The following is a 22,094-nucleotide window of genomic DNA, read 5'->3' on the forward strand; positions in this document are numbered from 1 at the left end:
TTCAATATTGTGCTATTCCCCTGTCTTAGGATTTTTGGGGGACTTATTCTGGATATCAAAAGAAAAGCTCCATACTTCTGGAGTGACTTCAGAGATGCTTTCAGCCTGCAGTGCTTAGCATCTTTTCTGTTTCTCTACTGCGCATGTATGTCTCCTGTCATCACGTTTGGAGGACTGCTGGGAGAGGCAACTGAAGGTCGTATAGTATGTATTGTGTTTTCTCTGAACTTTGAAAATGGATTGTCTTTGAGATTCACAGATAAGTGAGCATTGAATTTTGGATTCCTTTAGTTAGAAGAAATTTGATGTATGATTTGGTAGGTAATTTTATATGAATTTCCTGCGTGGCTAGTAATTTGGGAGAGCAGTATTTCAGAACCATTACTTCTATGTGTCACACAAGATCCTGTTACTCTGCTCTTTATCCTCTAATTGTGTGCTAACTTACGCTCTGATTCATACCTCACAGAGATCCATTTTCCATGTAACGGGTCCATGTTTCTGTCCAGACACTAATCCTGAGTCTATCTAAACTTTTGCTAGGACAACAGAGAAGTGAGATAGGAAGGTAGAGAGGACACCTGCTGACCACTATCATTATTTTCCTGCCTATCATGGGCTCCTATTTTTTCATCCTTCCATCCTACATCCTGCCCACAATTGCTGTGTATTTCACATTAAAAGGCAAAGCACATATTTGTGTTTTTTTGAATGTTTCTCACATTAGAATGGCTGTCAGTACAACTAAGGCAATGAACCATCTCTGTCTCTACACAGAGTGCCATCGAATCTCTCTTTGGAGCGTCCATGACTGGAATAGCCTATTCTCTCTTTGGCGGACAGCCACTGACCATATTGGGGAGTACAGGACCAGTTTTGGTATTTGAAAAGATTTTGTTTAAATTTTGCAAGTAAGTATTATGTGCTTTTGTCCCCAAAATCCTGCTTATTCTTTACTGTATTTGTGCTTTTCCCAACATCAGGTTTGTCATTTTTGTCACTCCACAAAACAAGAAGAAAAGATTGTGAGTGTTGTTATATAACATTTATAAATTATAAAATTTGATTCTAAGCACTGAGAAATCTTTTGGTTTTGTCCTCTTGTAAGTTTCCTTTAGACAAGCCTTGATAATGGGATGCAAAGATTATTTACATCTGTTCCTGAATTAGTCTCATTACTCTATATTTACAGATTTGATCCAATGTTAAATTACTTCTTTGCACTGTTCTTTCCTTTTATCCTCCCAGGGAATATGGACTGTCATACCTATCTTTAAGAGCTAGTATTGGACTGTGGACAGCAACTCTGTGTATAATACTTGTAGCCACTGATGCAAGTTCTCTTGTCTGCTATATCACCCGGTTTACTGAAGAAGCTTTTGCCTCTCTTATTTGCATTATTTTCATTTATGAGGCCTTGGAGAAATTGTTTGAACTCAGTGAAGCATACCCAATCAACATGCACAATGATTTGGAACTGCTGACTCAGTACTCGTAAGTGTCATTTTCCCTACTGTGGTTCCCATATGGGATGCTGGCTTTGCAAGCAGCCTCTTAACTGGCTGTGTCACAATGCTGGCCCTGCTACCCTTTTGATCCAGTTCCCTGCTAATGGCTCTAGGAAGGTGCAGAAGTTGGCCCAAGTGATGGGGCCACTGAAACTATGTGGGAGGCTCAGGTGAAAACCCTAGATCCTGTTTTGGGCTTGGTTCAGCCCAGGGCATTGAGAACACTGGGAAAGTGAACCAAGAGATGGCAAATCTCATTCTCTGTCTCACCTCTCTCTTTCTCTCTTTCCTTTTGTATCTCTACCTTTTTTCTGTTTGTATCTCTACTTTCCAGAGGGAAAGAGAGAGAGGAGCAGATCAACATGAATAGTTGAAGCTTTATTATTTAACGACTGAGTATGAATATGAGTGGATTGCATTGTGGCACTAAGTTTCTTTCTCAATCAAAATTAGGGAAGTAATAAGGGTGGAAGGAATTCCTTGATAGGCAGCAAGCATTTGTTGTCGCCTGGCCCTTGAAATACGTGTGACAGAAACAGAATAACAGGCTCCCTGAGAATGCTGCTGGTGACCAGATAACCTTGCTTCTCTGATTCTTCATTTCAGTTTCTGCACCATGATTGCCTGGCTCTGGTATTACTTGTCCTTTGGAGAAGCAAAGTGGATCATTTTTCATATGCATATAATATATGTATAAATATGTTATATGCATTAAAGAAACTAGATATGTCAGTGTTAAAAACATCCATTTAAAAATATTGTATCACATCACACGTTTACACAAAGCACAGTTTAATGAAGTCCACTTGACACTTTCAGGAGCTTTCTAGTTCCTGTCACCGTGACATTTTTACACACTAGTCAGTTTCTTAGTGTCAATAATGCCAATTCAAACCAGAGTTTTTCTACTTCAGGTGTTGCCATCCCTGTGCTCTCATAGATTTTATTAGAAAAAGCCATAGAAAATGCTATAACTAAGAATATTGTATCAGAGAGACTGTGATCTTTGTAAACTGAGTATGTCTAAAGTTCTACATATTTTCTTCACATGTGAGGTACTAGAGGAAAGTCATATTGTTCAGAATCTATGCTTCAGATGCTATTTTTATGCTTAGATCTCCAATAATCAGATTTCTTTAAATTCATAGCTTACAATGAAATAAATAGCTTTGATGTGTAACAGATTTTTCATATCTCCTTTGGCATGGTAGTCATTTAATATGTAGTCCTTCTGTTTGAACATATATGCTTTGCTTTCATTATGCCAAGAGTAACTCAATCTATTTAGTTTTTTTAAGATTTATTTTTATTTGAAAGGCAGATTTTATATATAGAGAAGGAGAAATACAGAGAGATCTTCATCCAGTGGTTCATTCCTCAAATGACCTTACTGACCACAACAGCAGAAAGCAGCAGCTTCTTCTGGGGCTCCCACATAGATACAGGAGCCCAAGGACCTGAGGCATTCACTATTGCCTTCCTAGATCATAAGCAGAGAGCTAGATCAAAAGTGAAACAGTAGGGACACAGATCAATATCCATATGAGGCATTAGGACTGCAGGTGAAGGGTTATCCTGCTCTGACATCGTACTGGCCCCTATCCAGTTTTGAGAAGACATACAATATATCAGATGAGCATGAATATGCCAAGTTGGCAATAAATTGAGTTTGTTTTCCTTGTTTATTTGCCATTAAAATGGCAAAAAATAGAATGAATTATTCGGGTTCTATAAGTCTTATCTCCAATAGCAGTAGAATTCATCATTGTATTAAGGTATTGCTTATCTGTGTTGTTCTCAGAACCTTAATGATTTATGAGCATTTTTGTGGACAGAATTATTATGTCTTCTTCTTTCTACCTCCAGAGAGCTACAATGGGAGATACCAATATGTATTTGTTAAAAGCCTGTCAAAAATATTTAGTTTTCATATCCACTTTCACCCATTCTTTTTCTTTACCACACCTCTCATTTAAAATTGTTCATCTTAAATAATAAATTACTTCTACAGTATTGTCAAATAGTTATGAAAAAGCAATAGTTTATGGAGTATTATTATTGAGGAAGAGTGCTAACCAGGTAAAATCAGGTAATGGTGGATTCTTAAATGTGGGTATTATTATTTAGGAGGAGTGCAGATAATGGTAGGTTCTTAATCTGTTTCTTAAAGATGAATTAAATGATCATGAATTAGATGGCCATATTTTAGTGAGATGTAATGACTATTTTCAGAGAATTAAGCTTTTGAAGAATTGACTCAATTTCTCTTGATTTCCTAAACTAACCTAGATATAAGGGTATTTTGTGAAATATCCAAAGTGGAATGCAAAAATTTGAATTCATTTTAATTTCTCAGCATAGCCATTGTGATAAACTGTGTCTGGTAGGTAACATTGCAATCTCCAGTCAGGAGTCCAAACACCAACTGAATTCAGCTAGCATTCAAGCAGAGAAGCCTTATTTTGGATAGGCTCCTACAAGCTCTGGCCTCTGGTTATTAAACACATCCCATCAACATTGAGACTTGGCACTACATTGAAAGAGGATTTTCATGTAAAGTTATTGACTTAGTGTCAGCGATCAGTGTGCTGAATGTACTTGATCGATTAAAGGTAGTTATATACAGATTGATTGTGGTACCTCTAGTTTTGTGGGGAGAGAATATAAGAATCTAGCAAGTGAATCATGTAGTCTCAATTTCTAGAGATGGTATTCAAGGCTTAATTTGTAACTGATCTCATATTCTATCATCTTGGTGGTTAATGTCAACCAAGTGTTTAGAACCTTGTAACAAGATCTTTGAGTGAATCTTTTATGCAGAATAAGATCAAAGCTGGAGCTTCAATGAGTTAGTGAAAGACTTATGTCTTTCACCTTATGTTAGGTAAGACTTATGTTACATTTTGTCCACGTTTCTCAATAAATGCTTACACATATTTCTATACATGTGACTGAAAAACAAGTACTTCTCATCTTTGTCTTGTTGAAAACGTTTTATTCAATTGAATTTGATTCGTTTGTAGCTAATATGCATACACTGAACATTTACATATTTATGGGGTGCTATGTGCTGTTTCAGTAGGTACACATAAGGGATTTTTGGAAAGTTCATGGGAAATACTTGTCTTTCAATTCCAGTTTTTATAAGATTTTTAAGGAAAAGTTTTATTTTGTGAAAGTGAAGGAGGGAGGAAGTGAGACAAAAGAGATCTTTCATCTGTTTGTTGACTCTCCAAATGCTCACGACAGCCAGAGCTGGGTCAGGTCAAAATGTATATCCTAGACCTCAGTTGGTCCCTCCCGTGTCTGGGCAAAGGTCCAAGCCTTGAGCCATCACTGCTCCTTTCCTGGTTCTGGAATAGCAAGAAGCTGGGATCAGGAGTGACACAGGAACTGGAGCTCAGGCATTCTGAAATGGAAGTCAGGCATTACAAACAGCTTAACTGCTGCACCAAATGTTTGCTTCCAATGTTTAATATTTCTTCCAACTGCTGAAATTGTCTGATTTCCCTAAAGCACAGTTTCTCAACTACTGATACACAGAGCATCAGTGAAAGCATTTTAAATAGGCAACAAAATTGATTTTCTAAGCAAGCATTCAGAATAAAAATGTTCCTTCGGAAATCTTACTTGATTATCTTATCCTTACATCTGATAGGTAATGAAAAATACATTTAAAATAAAGGCATGCATATATTTGAAGGAATAGTTAGAAATCTATAACTCTAAAGTTTGTGAACCATTGATTTAGTAACTAATAATCTCACTTTCTAAAAATATTAGTTAATTGGGTTCAGACTTCACTGAAGTTTTTTAAAGGTTTATTTATTTGAAAGGCAAAATTGCACAGAGAGAGAGACAGGTGAAGCAAGAGAGAGTAAAGATTAATGTGTGTGAGAGAGAGAGAGAGATTCCATCTGCAAGGTCATCCCCCAAATGGCCTGCCACAGTTGGAATAGGGCCAAGGCAAAGGTAAAAATATGTAATTCTATCTGGGTCTCCCATGTGAATAGCAAGGGCCCAAGCACTTGGGTCATATTCCATTGTTTTTCCCAAGTGTACTATCATGTAACTGGTTTGGAATTGGAGCAGCTGGGATGCAAACTAATGCTCATATGGGGTGCAGGTGTTGAAAAAAATGGCTTAACAAGCTGTGCTACAGCACTGGACGCTAAAGTTTTAATTTCAGAAAAAAAAATCTTTTTTTTTTCTTTTCAGTGTCCCTCCCCTGAATATTTCAATTTATAATTGCTAAAGTTCTGTGAATCTGTTTAAATAATATGATGTTTTATAGAACAAACTAGTAAGTTTTAACTTAGTATTAATCACATAAATTATGATGAGCTCATTTTTTAAAATATATTGCAATTTTTTTAATATGTCCTGAAATCTCTTTTATCACTCAGCCTTATTTCATATGCTGGGCATATTGCCATAGATTTTTATGAGGTTAATGTAATATCATATTGATGCTTTGTTTATGATAAGATAGTTTTATTCAAGGTAAATGAGTACTCAGTGAAAATGAATATCTGCATTCCATTGGGACTTTTTGAGCAAATTGATCCTACTCAGATCAAATGTTGATACATTATTCATCTCTACTTGTGGCTTTGTTACATATTTTACAGTTTTATTCTTGCTAAACAGTGGCATGGCTTGTAACTTGTTTTAGTGGAAGAAACACTGCCTTTAATCATTAGAAATTATTAATTGCTCTGACACTATTCTTACTAGTTATTTACAGAACTATGCAAGAGTAAGGTTAGCTCAGCATGCTTATAAATAATGTAACTCTTAATAGTATAAGATGTTCAGTAGCATTTCTATTATTTAATGATATTAATTGAAGAAGAATATATACATTCTGGAAAACAAAGACATTTCATTTTGTTGAAACTTTCTATTGCTTTAATTCTCAGCTGTAACTAAAAGTGTTCTTATATCCCACCAAAAATCTATTGTTACTGATACTCTGGAAGACTGCTTAAAGTAAGTGAGAAGTAGTAAAATAGATTCTATAAACAAATTGTCATTACCAGTCTCATGCAGTTTGCACCAAGGCCAGTGCTGCATCCACTCACAACCCCATTATGCCTGTCTTTTCTTGGTTACACAAGAAGCTAGTATCTTCACAATTCATCAGAACTTCCCTTGAAGGTAACTAGGAGGAAGCTAATTATATTTCTTCCAGAAAAATTCAGTTTTATGTTAAATGCATGAAGTACCATAGGTAGACTTTTCTTTCCAATTATAAAAACAGACTTTGGGGGTGAAAACAGATGATCCTTCCTACTCTGAAGTCAGATCTCTGCGTATGATGGTTAAATTGTTCTCCCCCCCTCTCCCAAATTTGCATGTGGCAGCATTAACCTTATAGACCGCTAAATGTGACAATATTTAGATATGGAGCCTATTAAGCAAAAAAGGCCAAACAAGCTCCTGTTTGGTGGCAGCGGAAGGCAAGGGTACTGTCAGTCCTGTCTGACTGGTGTATTTGTAAGAGAGGATATTAGGACATACAGAGAAGACTATCTGAGGACACAGAAAGAAGGTAGATATCTGCAGGCCAAGGAAAGAGACCTTGAAGGAAATCAACCTTGCTGGCACTTTGATATGTTCAAATTCTGCCTGACTATTGACTGAGACAATGCTAGTGGGAGGAAAACAAACTGGATAGAGATGAAGTCATATGAAAGAGGGGAAATGTTGCCACCGTGATTTGGTGAGGGCCCTGACATACATGTAATGAAACATCACACACTATGTCCCCATAAAAATGTATGAAACCTTTGAAAAAAATTAAAAACTGTCAAGTCTTTTTGTTTCATTGACATGTCCCCTAATTTCTAAAAGCCATGACAAAAAACTGCATGTGTAACTTAACTTAAAATTTACAATAACCTAGTGGGACAAACATTAGACTTACCTTACAGATGATCAATGTAAGGTAACAAAAAGTTTAATAAGTTTACCATTATTGCATAGACAATAGATAGCAAATGAGAGTCAAACTTAGGTTAATTTGGTTTTTAAGCTTATAAATCTCCTTCAACATATGAAAGCCAAACAATAGTACAGGATTACATAGATAATAACTCTTTAAAGTTAGGGACTGTCATATATGTCTATGTGTCTCCTGTACGACTCAGCACCATATTCTGTACAAAATAGTGTTAAATTGTGAACTCAGTCAACGCACAACCAAGGCTGCCTACTATGTGCTTCATATAAAAATGACAAGGTATACAGGATTTCTACCTCCATGGAGCTTTTATCTCTTGAAGGAGTTAAATATCAAGTGCTATGTTAAGGAGTATGTGCTTAAAGCTGATGTAATGATTGTCACTTAAAGATACAGGGTACTAGGAAGGTGAAAATGTTTCCAGAGACAAGTATTTAGAGGCCAAGGAGAGGATAGTTCTAAATTTCAGTGAAACTTAAATGAAAAGAAGTTAAAGAATTTGATGGGTGACTATATTTTTAATAATTGCAAGTGACTGTGTCTTACAAAGTTACGTTTCATATTTTTAAAAGCTATTTTTCTCACAAGATGATATAGCTATACATTTGGATGATTATCTTAGGGAGAATGGGTGAGTATTTAGAAAATTTCATCTAAAAAATCTGTTTACCTATGTATCTATTGATCTTATATTTTGCGTGAAGTTTGGCTTGTATCAGAGAGAACATAAGATGTATGTCCTTTGGGGATTGGCTTATTTCACTGAGCATAATGGTTTCTAGTTGGGACCACTTTGCTGCAAATGGTAGAATTTCATTCTTTTTAATGGTCGAGTAGTATTTCATATAGTCATCTAAAGGAACTGTACAATAGAGACTACTGTATCGAGAAGTGAAGGCCAATGCAGTATGCATCTCTACTCCCAAACCAAAGATGAACTCCCAGTGAAACTCTTAAGTATGTCCTGATAGTAGGATGCTGGATTTTCTGCCATTGTCTGTATCTACAATGTCAGGATAGACTTAACTAGCAGAATGATGGACTTGTAACTGTTTTTAGAAGACTATACTATTGTGTTAATATAGGGGAATTCAGTGTGTGGAGGGGGATTCAGTAGAGAAGGAGAGGAAATCTCTGAGCCCAAGGAACTGTATCATACCAAATGATGGTAATGAATATATTTATTAAAGATTTGTTACTGCATTTTGTAAATAATAATATTAACGCAAGAAAATTAAATGTTTATTAAAAGAATAAGTAAATTTGTACCCATCACTTAAAAATGATGTTTCCACAAAACGATGTTGTGATACAAAAAAATATTGTAACACTAAATAAAAAGATTTACAGCTTACATGCTGAATAAAATCTGTTGAAAATATACCTAAGAGGGTCTGCTGAAAATGAATATACCAAAAAAATAGCAGCTGTGGTGAAAGATGTTGAGATTTTGTTTTTAATCTTATAAATATTCTATAGTGTGATTTTATTATTTTGTAATTCAAACTATTTATTGAACTAGAAATGGAATGATCACAAAATATGTTTTGTTTCTACATATAGTTCCTGTTTCTCTGATTTTATGCTTTGTATTAATGCCTCACTTGCTACATAGCACTCTTGGGGCTAATTTAGTCAATAGACTTGGGAAAAAATGAACTTGAAAAAAAATGAACCATTACTGTTCAATGCACACAGGAAGGTACTATTAATAACCACAAAGGCAAAAGGAGAGCATCTGCAGCACAGGGACTAAAATTAGTAATAATGTTGAAGGGAGTTCTACCAAATTATGTTTTCAGAAGACAGCCACAGGCTCCTTTTTAAGGATGACTGATCACCTCCATTAGCCCTGAAACAAAAGGAAAGACTTCTGGATGAGGGCATTTAATTACAATGTTTATCTAATCACTCTGTTGCCATTTATATAAACAAGATGACTTAGAGCACTTGCCTTCCTGTGGATAGTAAAGGGTAGCAGAGGACGTGTTTTGCAAAATATGCATTGTTAAGCTAAATAATTCAATACTACAAAATAAAAAAGGATTGGACTTTTTACCACTGGTGTTTTAAGAAATGTTTGGAAGTATAGATACTGCCATTTCCTCTGAATTATGATTGTTGGAACTTCTGATCCATGAACTTGTGTTAACAACAATGGTAACAGCCTCAGTAGCCATTATGGTGATATCAGTCACCTAATTAGTATTTACTTGTGCCAGCTCATGTCCTAGGTTTTTCTTTTTTTAAAGATATTTTATTTGTTTTAAACACAGAGTGAGTGAAAGAATCACAGTCGTGTGCATGTGCACCTACACACACACACACACTCACTCACACACACTCACACACTCACACACACCTTCCTTTCATCAGTTCTGCCTAACACAGACAAGGCAAGGTCAGGCCAAAGCTAGGAGACAAGAATTCCATCAGATCTCTCACATGGGTGGCATGAACTTGAGTACATTAGCCGTTATTTACTATATTCTAGGTGCATTAGCAGGAACCTCAATCAGAAGTAGGGATTAGCCAGAACTTAAACCAAACACTTCAGTTATAGAGATTCATTCAGTGGCTTCATCTACTGCCCTACAACACCTGCCCTCCTAGCTGCTTTATCAAAGTTAAGTAAAATAACTTTGTCTATATTTACCTAAAGCAAGTTCCCCAAGGCTGGTTACTATCATTTTTTCTGCTTCACAGATAGGAAAACTGAAACATGAAGTGGTTAAATGTTAAATAATTTGTCCAATCTCATTCAATGAATGTTTGAATTAACACAAACATAGGAGGAAACTTGTTGGAGAATCCAGTGTCCTAATCATCAAACTGCAAAACACACTTAAAGATACCAGAGTGCAGCAGAGAGGGCAGGAGTATGGGTACATTGGGTTAAACTGGCACTCGAGAAGTATCTAGTCCCATTTCCACATTCAATACAGCTTCCTGCTGATGTACCTGGGGCTCAACATATGATCACCCAGGTGTTTGGAATTCTGCCACCTATGTGGAAGACTGAAGAGTTCTTGGATCCTGGCTTTGGCCTGGAGCAGCTGCTGATTTTGCAGGCATTTGATGAATGCACCACAAGATGGGATTTTTCTCTACGAGTGCGCGTGCGCGCGCGCGTGTACACACACACACACACACACATACACACACACACACACACACACCTTTCTCTGTCAGTCTGCCTTTCAAATAAATAAATCTTAAATGCTTTGCCTTAATACTTTTATCACATGGCCAGACTCACCAGAAATTATTTTGGGTAAGATTAACAGAAGGGCTTGTAACAAACCCACATTCCGACTCTTCACAGCACCTTTTTTTTTTTTTTTTGTCTCTTTTATCTTCTTTACTTTTTGTAGTTTGGACTGTAATGATTTAAATGAAGTTCATCAGTATGGAAGAAAAGTAGGAAAATGGAATTTTTCTCACTTTCTTCTTGATTTATCTACTTACAATAACTGTTTTTGATGTTTAGAAACATTAAACCTGGGGTGCATGATGTGATGCAGTCTGCTGTTTGAAAATTAGCACCCCATATCGGATTGCTAGTTCAAGTATCGGTTACTCTCCTGCCAATTCAGCTGCCTGCTAATGCACTTGTGAAGGGAGCTGAAGAGGAACCCAGTAGGAGGGTCCCACCAGCCTTGTGGGTGACCTAGAGGGAGACACGGCTCCTGGATTTGGCCTGACCCAGATCTGACTATTGTGTCCACTTGGAATGTGAAACAGTAAATGGAAAATTCTCTTTCTCTCTCTCTTTCTCCTTCCTTCCCTCTTCCTATCTCTCTTCTTCTCCCTCTCTGGACTTTTGAAATGAATAAAACAAACAAATAAATCTTTTCTATTTTTTTAAAAAATGTACATAATAACCCAGTTGTCTGAAGTCTACTTTGAGCTACCTAAGGTTGGTACATAATTTGGTATGAGCATAGAGTCTCTAAAATCTATTCATTTTGGATAGCAAATGTCCAGAATGAGGAAAAAACAATGATTTGTTAATATACATGATATTAGCAATGTATAAAATAAGTGTTTTAGGTCAAAATACTTTTTTCACTTGAAATTCATAGATGACAAAAGTTGTCAGGCACATTTACTTCTGACAAGGAGGCATATGTGATTAATATACGCTTATAGACCCAAATCTCAAAAAAAAAAAAAAGTCTTCTGTGTATCTGTCATTTTTACATCAAATTTCTAACAATTGTTCTGGAAAAATACCATTAAAATGCAAATATAAATACACTACCGGGAATGGAGAAGCAGATTATGTGACTGTTTTCACTAACACAGTACGTTCAATGTGGAGAGCAGAGACCATGGCCCTCAGGGAATGGTACACAAGGCAAGTTAGGTGTTGTACCATACCACAAGTTTAGATAGGGTTACCAGAAATTGAACACTGGACAATAGGGATGAAGATAGTGGGCTGGGGTTGTAATGGTATGATGACAGGGATACAGGGAGCATTAGGATAATGTCTTAAAGGAGAAAGCTCCTGGCAGGAAAGCATGGAGGCCATCTTACTCTTCAGACTGTCCTGAAGAAATGGCACTAAATTTCTTCCAGAAACTGTTATTTGTAGCACAAAGAGAAAGAGTTTATGGTAAAGTGGCCCGAGATTCAAATATGGCTTGACCGGCGTGGCCTTAGATGGAACCTTTAGTTTCTCCTTTCAGTGAAATGTAGAAATGAAATTAATAAACGAGAAAATATGATTTCCTTCTACCATGCTCTGGTAACTACATTTCTGTATTTATCTACCGAGTATCTATTGATATAAAGTAACTGTAGAAAGCACATATATGTATATATATATATATATATATATATTTGTACATTGTGATAGTCATATGTAGTATAGTGCATTTTTCTCTCATTTTATTTCTCCTGCAAGATATTGGCCATTTTCTCTATTTTTTGCTTAAATTTATTATATGTTCTAACTGTGAAGCAAAATGAAAATACAACAAATGAAAGAAAAGATTGATGTGAAAGGTGATACTTTTATTACATTTTGTGAAATACTGAAGAAATAAAAAGCAAAATAATGATGATGCCGTGCAAATAGCACTCAGGTTATTATTCTTCCTTCGTGTCATATTTTATGACTGTAACCAGTCACTAACCTATGGTGGCATTGCTGATGTTAGTATCCAATTTAGGCTAGAGCTCCAGTTTTTCTTTACTACTGATATCACTGCCAGGGTAGCCTTCTACTGTTTCTATATCCCATTCCCTTTTTTTTTTTAAAAAAAAAAAAGATTTATTTATTTTTATTACAAAGCCATATACAGAGAGGAAGAGAGATATAGAGAGGAAGATCATCCGTCCGATGATTCACTCCCCAAGTGACAGTAACGGCTGGTGCTGTGCCGATGCACAGCCAGGAGCCAGGAACTTCCTCCAGGTCTCCCACATGGGTGCAGGATCCCAAAGCATTGGGCCATCCTTGACTTCTTTCCCAGGCCTCAAGCAGGGAGCTGGATGGGAAGTGGAGCTGCTGGGATTAGAATTGGCGCCCATATGGGATTCCGGGGCGTTCAAGGCAAGGACTTTAGTCACTAGGCCATGCTGCCGGACCCCCATTCCTTTTTAAAACCTTTGTCATCAAACATCCTCAGTGGAATCCTCTGCCCTCTTAAAGACACAATTTGCACATGAGCCCAACTGGGGAATCCGCTAATCTTCTTTAGTGAGCATAATACTTATGCCTGTGTGAGCTTCCCAATTCCACAAATTTCTTGCACTAATAGACAGCAACTTTGAAAACAGTGTGTGGTGGTGAAGTAAAGCAGTTCCTGATGTAGAAATCGGACATTATTGCTTAGGCAGAGAGGTTTATAAGGTCAAAGCTTTATGAGAATTCTTCTGTAGAATTAATATTAGAAACAACAGTTGATCCTACAGTTACATTTATACACTCAAATAGTATCTAAGGAACTTTGGAATTATGTAGTACATGTCAGGTTTCTATAAGAAATTGCTTTCCAAGAGGCAAAAGCTTTCTATAACTTTATGAATGAATTTTTGGAAAACAACTCGCAAATTGATGTTAACTTCCAACAGCATTAATTTGTCAGTTATTTATAAACTCTTCTGATGAGCAAATTTATAGATACCATGAAGTCAGAAATTATGTTTTTCTTTTTTAAAATATTTATTTTGGTGTGTGTGTGGGGGGGTCCAGTACAGTCTCCTGGCAGCTAAAGTCCTTTCCTTGCATGTGCCAGGATCCCATATAGGCGTTGGTTCTAATCCTGGCGACCATGCTTTCCATCCAACTCCCTGCTTGTGGTCTGGGAAAGCAGTCAAGCATGGCTCAAAGCCTTGAGACACTGCACCCATGTGGGAGACCAGGAAGAAGTTTCTGGCTCCTGGCTGTGGATCAGCTTAACTCCAGCCAATGCAGCCTCTTGGGGAGTGAATCAATGGATGGAAGATCTTCCTCTCTGTCTCTCCTGCTCTGTGTATATCTGCCTTTCCAATAAATAAATAAATGAATCTTTAAAAATTTGTTTTTTTTTTTCAAATGAAAGGCAGATTTACAGAGAAAGGGAGAGTCAGAAGGTGAGAGAGATTCCATCTACTGCTTCACTCCCCAAATGGCCTCATGGGCTGAGCTGGGCCAATTCCAAGGAAGGAGTCAGAGCTTTGTCTATGTCTCCTACATGGGTGCGCTATCCCAGGATTAAAGCCATGCTCGGATGCTCTCTCATGCCATAAACAGGGAGCGTCAGTGGAGTACTGGTACATAAACTGGTATCCATATGAAGGGTAGCCTACTACACTAGGGCCCCAACCCCATGTTTCCTATTACACAATTGTCAATTTCTACAACCCTTTCTTAACTTGCTCCTATTCCAAGCAAATATTCTTCATGCTATCTTATATATGGTGATAGATCTCCAAAAATATTTGCAGAATGTGTGATTTTCAAAATGATCCAATATATCTGTAATGTATCCATTTTGATTTTTAATTTGTCTATCTAAGAATAGTTTTTAGAAGGATCTAATTACTTTTGTGTAAGATGGAGATTCTGGAAATGGAAAGGAAGTACTTGTTTCACACCTCTTTGGGGGGTGTAGTAATAAAAAGCTACCTGTTTCAAAAAGACAATACTTTGCCTTTTCAGATGCAACTGTGTGGAACCACAGAATCCCAGCAATGATACACTGAAAGAATGGAGAGAGTCCAATATTTCTGCTTCTGAGATTATTTGGGAGAACTTAACTGTGTCAGTAAGTAACATGTTGTAAAGTAAGTCACATCTTGAATCATGTTACTGTAAGGTTTTTTGTTGACATCCTGAGTCTGTTATTGTCACTTGTTTTGAATGTGTAGTGTACTATTCTAAAACAGAATGATTTGTTTTCATATTAGACGTTCCTTAACAATCTAAGATTTTCTTTGATTATTAAAATTTTTCTAACTGTAAGCCTGAATTGCTCTGAAAGCACATATACACAATATATGATTGAGATGAACTGAAAGCCCATTACATTTGAGTGGTGTTGACCTAAATGAAACCATATGGCAGGAGGAAGTTGCCTTCTCTGTAAAGCTACAGCTGTTTAGAATATTCTGAGGAGAAGGGGGGGATTTTAAAGGTGTTTTACTGTAAATACTGAAATCTTTGGAAAGAACAAATAATTTTTATTGTTGTTAAAACAAAATTCTGGCACCTCTTTTATAAGAGCTCCCTTATCTATTTGGTTTGCAGCCTACTCATAAAAGGGAATAGATATATATTTTTCATCTAAAACATTTAAATCCTATATCTTTGTCTTATTTGCTCAGGATTTACCCTGAAACTTTTGCTCTCATGACTGTCTTTCTTATTCTGGTTTGCACATCTTATTTCCCCATCTGTAATTGTATCCTTTACTTTTGTTCAATAAAATCTTACAATCTGAAAAAAAATGAAAAATATTTTGCTCTTAATAAGTATTAAGTCTAAGTAGCCCTGGTTTTTCTTCTCAGCTAACTACCATTACAATCCAAACTTTCTGCTACTTTATCCACCTTTATACTATGTAAATTGAAACTATGTAAATTACAGTCCATTTGATTAAGCACATACTCTTTTAGTAAGTGGGCTAATGAGTAAATATAGAAATTGTACAGATATTGTAAAACTCTAAACATGGTTTTTGTAGAAACATGTGACCCTTTCTTTTTTTCTCTGAATATTCCCTATTAAATGCATTCTTTCAGAATAGAAATTGAATTACTTACTATTTAAAATTGTGTTTTTACTTTTATTTTACTACCTTTATTTTAACTCGTCTTTTTTCTCTAGAATAAGCCTCACTTATTTTTACTTTCTTGTTATTGTTAAACACTATTCTGTCCTAATATTTTCTCCCTAGAAAATTAACCTGGCCAGCCTGAATCCTTTAAATGATGAATAAAACAAGGAGCTTAAAAAGAAAGAAAGCTAGAGTTATTCAGAATTTTAGATGTAAAGAAATAGGCATTTAGTCTAGTGGCTCAGCCATTCACATCCTATGGCAGAGTACCTGGGTTTGATTCCTTATTCCTACTATTGACTCCAGGTTCCTGCTAATGTAGACCTGGGGAGGCCATGAAGAAGGCTCAAGTAATTGGATCCCTGTCACCACAAGGGGAGCCCTGAATTACAGTCCTGATTCCTGGCTTTGATCATGGTTCAGCTAGTGTCCCTACCTCAGCAGTTGAGGGCACTTGAGAAGTAAGCAAACTGTCGGGAGATTTCTCTCCCACTTGTTCTGCTTTCAAAAGAAATAAATAGTAGACATGGATAAGGATGGATCAATTCAGTGGTGGATCTTCTATTCTCCCCATTTGTAAAATCTGTCTTGTATAAATGGACCCTTGAATTATTTCTCTTATCTTCAAACCATTTTCAAGAGGAAAGCTCCAAAATTTTTCTCTCTAAATTGTTTAGTGTGGTGGTTTACTGTGTTTATATTTTCTAAATAATTCAATGCTAAATAATGCTCTTTTTATATATTAACAAATAATGAATGACAACCTTCTGAAAGATTGCTATGACTCGCCATGAGTTAATTTTACATATTAGAAGTTTTAGGATATTATAAAGTGTAATTAATGATGTTTTAACATAGATTTGTAGGGCTTTTTCTTTGTTTTTAAAAGTTCTTTTATTAACATTTAGAGGAAATGTTTGTATTATTTCTTATTAGATAAAAACCAGCTTTCACAATGGATAATTGTTAATTATTATCAGAAGTATCCTTTATCATCAAAGGGAATGCTTTATAATTAAAAAATTTTAGTGGTTTTTTAAAGCCAATGAAGATCATTAAAATCCTTGTCCTAATTGTTACTTTTTCCCCCCAATATTATCATCACTGTCTTTGAAACATTTTTATCAAAACAATACTGTGATAATGGCTTTTATAACCACATTGTAAAAATAGTAACATGATACTGTACTTATTTATTATTCATTTGGAAGATCTTGCATGATTTTCTTAAATTCTTACATTTTTCAAGAATTGCAATTGCCAACTCAACAAGGAAAGGCTATCTTTTTTTTAAAGGCTTATGCAATGATTTTATTGAAAAGAACATGATTCAGTAATGGGTATAGATTCTAAAAGAAGTAAACCATATACATGGATGAATTATTTTTGGAACAGAAATTTTAAAAAATGTTTTCTATGACCTCAATTTTAGAATAATAATTTAAGATTGTAATGTTTATCCTCCTGCCTTCTAATTGGATTGTGTTTACTTTATAAGTTAGTTTAGAGTTTCTATCAGGACATATAGTATTCGCATACATCAAAGAGCCAATCTACTATCTGTATATTTAAGCTGTCTCAATCTTTGCACTGACATAAAATTAGATTGACAGGGTAACGAAAACCAGAAGTTTTAGGTCACAATAGCTTGGATTTTATTTTTAAAGTGTTATGAGTAGTTATTGAAGGGATTTAAGAGTAGTTGAATGATAATTTCATTTATATTTTAATAACTTCAATTTAGCTTCTGTGTGGAGTAGGAGTGCAGGTTATTAAAAAGGAAAAGGCTTAAAGTAGTTTAATATATATCAGAAATGTTTAGTGTATATCAGTATAGCTGAAAATAGTCTTGTGAAACTTTATTTTGTCTTTGACAAACCAATGGTGAAACTTATCTTTGATTCTTGCAAACTGCTGTATAAATGATTAGTATTAAATGTTTTATACTTATTGGCTTTTTGAAAATATTTCCAGTTGCTTCTCAGCTTTTTAAGTAAGCTAAAATGAAAATATTTCCATCTCACACATTTACTACCTAATTCAGTTATTTCATGGCAAACTTGAATACTTAGGTTTCTCAATGTGTGTGTATATATATATATATAAATTTTGGAAAGGCAGATTGACAGAAAGATCTCCCGTCCGATGACCGCAATGGCCAGTGCTGTGCTGATCCAAAGCTAGGAGTCAGAAACTTCTTTCCTGGTCTCCCATGTGGGTGCAGGGTCCCAAGGCTTTGGGCCGTCCTTGACTGCTTTCCCAGGCCACAGGTGGGGAGCTGGATGGAAAGTGGAGCTGCCGGGATTATAACTGACACCCATATGGTATCCTGGTGCGTTCAAGGCGAGGACCTTAACCACTACACTATCGCGCCAGACCCTCAGTGTATATTTTTAAAATTATCTCAGAACCAGCCATTTTAAGTACAATGCTTAAAATATTCACAAGTAATTAACTAGCAATTGGTTAAAATTGTTTCAGTGCTGGAGTTACATATTTAGATTTTATGTGCATAAGGGGCAAGATGTTAATTACAACTTTAATTTCTTATTTTATTGAACATAATTTTTGACAACTTATAGAATTATTTAAGCTTAGAATGTATTCAAAGAGTAATTAGGAGAAATCAGTTTGTCAACATGCATTTTTTTAGTATCCATTGTTAGACAAACCATATGGTAGACTCAAAGGAAAAGGGCACAATTTGGATTTTGTATTCACTTTTAAATTTTAGGACTTGTTTCTCTGTCTCTGTCTGTCTCTCTCTCATTCTCTGTTTCTCTGTCCCTCTCTCCCCACCCACCCACTCTGTGTATGTGGTGTGTTGTCTGGGAATATAACTAACATGAGCTTGAAAATAAATTTTGGATATGTTAGTTCACAATTTTTCTTTATTTAAATTAACATCCTGTCCTCCCCAAAGGAAGAGAAAGCAAATAATAATTTCCAACTTGCTTTGAATTGAAATAGCTTTGTAGGACACTGGCAATTAATAAGACAGTTATAGGAGTCTTTAAATGGCATCTAGGTTCCTAAGAATTGAAAGCTAGACCTAAAATCACACAAAGTTGTTTAGAAATTTTTCATACCTGCAGAAAATAGGTGCTCACAAATCTGTAGCTATTCTCTTATGGAAATTCTAACCTGTTATTTTGTTTTATTTTAGCCTAGTGATTATTGGCCAGTTCAGGAGATAAGAATGAAAAACACAAGGCAACTTCATCAATTTTTGTAAAAGTTTGAGACTGGAAAAATTAAAACTGTATGGCTGTAGTTAAGACCTGGGGGATTTTTCAGTGTTTTTTTTCCCAGTTAATTGGGATACAGTTTCAGTTAACAAAGAAGGTATTTGCTGTTAGGTTAAGAAATTGGGACAGGATAAGGAAAGGTATTCTAACAATATTTGTTAAGAATTTTAGGCTCAAAGTAGCTCACCCACATAGTTGTACTAGTTTGTTTTCAGATACTATGTAGCTATTTGTAATTTATTCTAGAAATTTTATTTATCTGAGAAATTTACTTCCTGCTAAACAAGGATTTCAGGACTTGAAGTTTATCTGGGTAGATTACATGTTGGTGATCAACCCATTGGTCTCTATTTTTCTCTAGGATCTCTTAGAATCGTATCACAATTCAATTTCTATTCTGAGCCAGTATTGGATTATCTAAACCATGCTTTCCTCTGTTAAAAAAATAAATATTGCTATAGTCTAATTTTAAAAATAAAAAGAGAAGCTTAAAGAAATTTTAAGGAATTTTTTTCTTTCAAAATATTTAATGCTTAAAGCGGTTAGTGTTTCATGAAGAAAATCCTTTTGACTTTGCTGCCACCTCATGGCTAAGACAGTGCTAAGAGAGAATTCAGGTTTATAGCAATAAAGCGCAGGGTGGGGGTGGGGAAGGGAGGGAGACCCTCAAGTTCTAACTATGAGCTTTACCTTGCTTGTGCAGCCACTTTCGTCTCATTTGTTTTTTAATTTTAAAAATCCTTCTTTGATTTGTAATTTCATTTCAGTAATTATATTTTATGGTTTTGCTGTTGCCTTTTTCATTTTTCTGCTTGGTAGTGTTTTCAGTGTCAAAATCTATGTGAAAAAAAATGGCTTTTCTTTTCCTTTATGTGCAACAATATTTCCATCATAGGAGTTGACGTTTGAATCACAGCTCTGCTGCCATCAAGCAGTGGTGAGGCCAGAGCTTTTTTTTTTTTTTTTTTTTTTTTTTTTACTTCTCATGCCTTAGTTTCTTCAAACATGAAATACAAATAATAACTTGTACCCATTTCATAGGTTTGGTATGAAAACTAAACCTATTGATGTATTTAAATGGCTAGGCATCGAGTTTGATATTAGGACTTACTTGCTTTCAATAAATCTAGTGTTACTATCTTAATAGTTATTGGGTTTAATAACCTAATTGTAAACTCTATTTTAACTATTTTGCTTCATTCGCAAAAACAGATTTTAAACAGTGATTCATCCTTGAATTATATTGAATTCTATCTTTGATATTGTTCATTTCCTAAACAAACAGAATCCAAGTGGTTTGATGTTTAATCCTCATTATGACCAGAAACGAAGAGCTTCAGCATCTCCTCTGCAATTGAAAAGAAGGTGCGAGTTTTCTCAAAAAAATGTTCCCAGGTTTTTCTTCATAGCTCTGTCTTGCTTCTTCTCAACAGGAGTGCAAATCACTGCATGGGGAATACGTCGGCCGAGCCTGTGGACACGACCACCCTTACGTCCCAGATGTTCTGTTTTGGTCAGTGATCTTGTTCTTTTCGACCGTCACCCTCTCAGCCACCCTGAAGCAGTTCAAGACTAGCCGGTATTTTCCAACCAAGGTACTTAGATTATTGCCCCTCTGATGAAAATGGGAGCTAAAGTATAACATGTTGTGAAGTTCTCTGTGTTGCAGGGCAAAAGGAAGAGCAAGGGATGCAATAAATTAAAGCCACAGAAAAGGCTTCTTTTTGGTGTAGGAGCTGACAGTTGGTGGGGGTGAGGAGAAGGCATTTTGTGTTCCAGGTGCTGGGGATATGCAGACCCTTCAGGGTTTTCTCCTGTCTGCAATCACTGAAGATTTTGGAAATGCGAAGCACATACTGATTGTCACTTTCTTGCCCAGTGAGCAGTGGGAACTATTCCAGGCTAAGACATATATCAGAGAAACCACTGTTGTGTTTCCTAATTGGGTGACTCCTTGGAACACTAGTCTCCTTTTGGTTTTCGCTGTGTTAGTCCCTCCCCCAAGCATCCGTGTTTGTATCTGCATATTTGGAAAGGAAAGTAAACAGAGAAACAGCTTAGTTCAATATTTAACACTGCAAAATAACACCTATAATATCTGATTCCACCGGGAAAAAAAAAGGAAGCAAAGAAAGAGACAAAGAAAGAAAGGAAACAAGCTTCTTGGTGTCGAGGTATAGATTATGATCAAAATTCCAAGTCAGAAAAATGTTTAAAGAACTGCTCTTTCCATAGAGAGCTTCCTTGTTTTGTGACCTCTTCATTCACTAGGATGAAAAATTCGTGTTTTTCTCCCCAACAGCTTAAGCTGATTAATACAAAATTATTTTTTTAACTTTAAAGTGTAATCTTAGACATTTTGTGCGCGTATGTCATAAAGACATACTGATAGATTTCAGACTGTGTTGATAATTGTATTGGTATGTATTTCAAACAATGCCACTGTGATAAGCAGCTTTCAAAAGTGGCTGACATTGAATTTATTTAGAGTTGATGCATGCTTGTATACTCTATTCCTATGCTTATATCCTAGGTACACTAACTAAAACATTATGCGTCTTCAACAAAAACAGTTATCTTTCATGTTGATTCAGGTTCATCATGTTAAAACGTTACATGAAATATTCATTAAAATAAAATGCTGGCCATCCAAATGTATTCAGTGTTCTAAATATTCAAATAGTTGATTTCATAATTGAGTTATATTTTAAATAAATACTGAAAACAACATAACTACCATGAGAGCTATTCCAAAAAACCTCATTCTGGAAAAGTGGAGCATGCATCCATCTTAATGACAGAGACACATAAATATATATTCAGGCTATGACAGAGTTAATGGTAATATCAGAGCATGCATAAAATATAATATTATGATGCTATGTCATAAAGTGTTTATAAAGTGTGACTCCAAATTATGTTCCTATTTCAGGCTATTTATAGCTCCTTCATGTGATAAGTGTTTTCATTATTTTTAGGTCCGATCCATAGTGAGTGACTTTGCTGTCTTTCTCACAATTCTGTGCATGGTTTTGATTGATTATGCCATCGGAATTCCCTCTCCAAAACTGCAAGTACCAAGTGTTTTCAAGGTGAATTTATC

At 35.7% G+C, this 22,094-nt stretch overlaps 1 protein-coding gene across 8 annotated transcripts in view; it reads left to right on the plus strand.

Moving 5' to 3' along the window:
• SLC4A10 (solute carrier family 4 member 10) overlaps nt 1–22,094 on the plus strand; it is a 247,691-nt gene that overhangs the window by 188,313 nt on the left and 37,284 nt on the right. For all 8 annotated transcript variants that reach the window (XM_040971641.1, XM_040971645.1, XM_040971642.1 and 5 more), the window contains 6 exons: nt 30–204; nt 778–911; nt 1,249–1,494; nt 14,627–14,732; nt 20,425–20,586; nt 21,970–22,083. In XM_040971641.1, coding sequence (XP_040827575.1) covers nt 30–204; nt 778–911; nt 1,249–1,494; nt 14,627–14,732; nt 20,425–20,586; nt 21,970–22,083 — 937 coding nt within the window. The remainder of the gene's footprint in view (nt 1–29; nt 205–777; nt 912–1,248; nt 1,495–14,626; nt 14,733–20,424; nt 20,587–21,969; nt 22,084–22,094) is intronic.

Source organism: Ochotona curzoniae, unplaced genomic scaffold, assembly GCF_017591425.1.
Source record: "Ochotona curzoniae isolate NIBS_2020 unplaced genomic scaffold, NIBS_Ocur_1.0 contig_2210, whole genome shotgun sequence".
In the NCBI taxonomy this organism is placed as follows: domain Eukaryota; kingdom Metazoa; phylum Chordata; class Mammalia; order Lagomorpha; family Ochotonidae; genus Ochotona; species Ochotona curzoniae.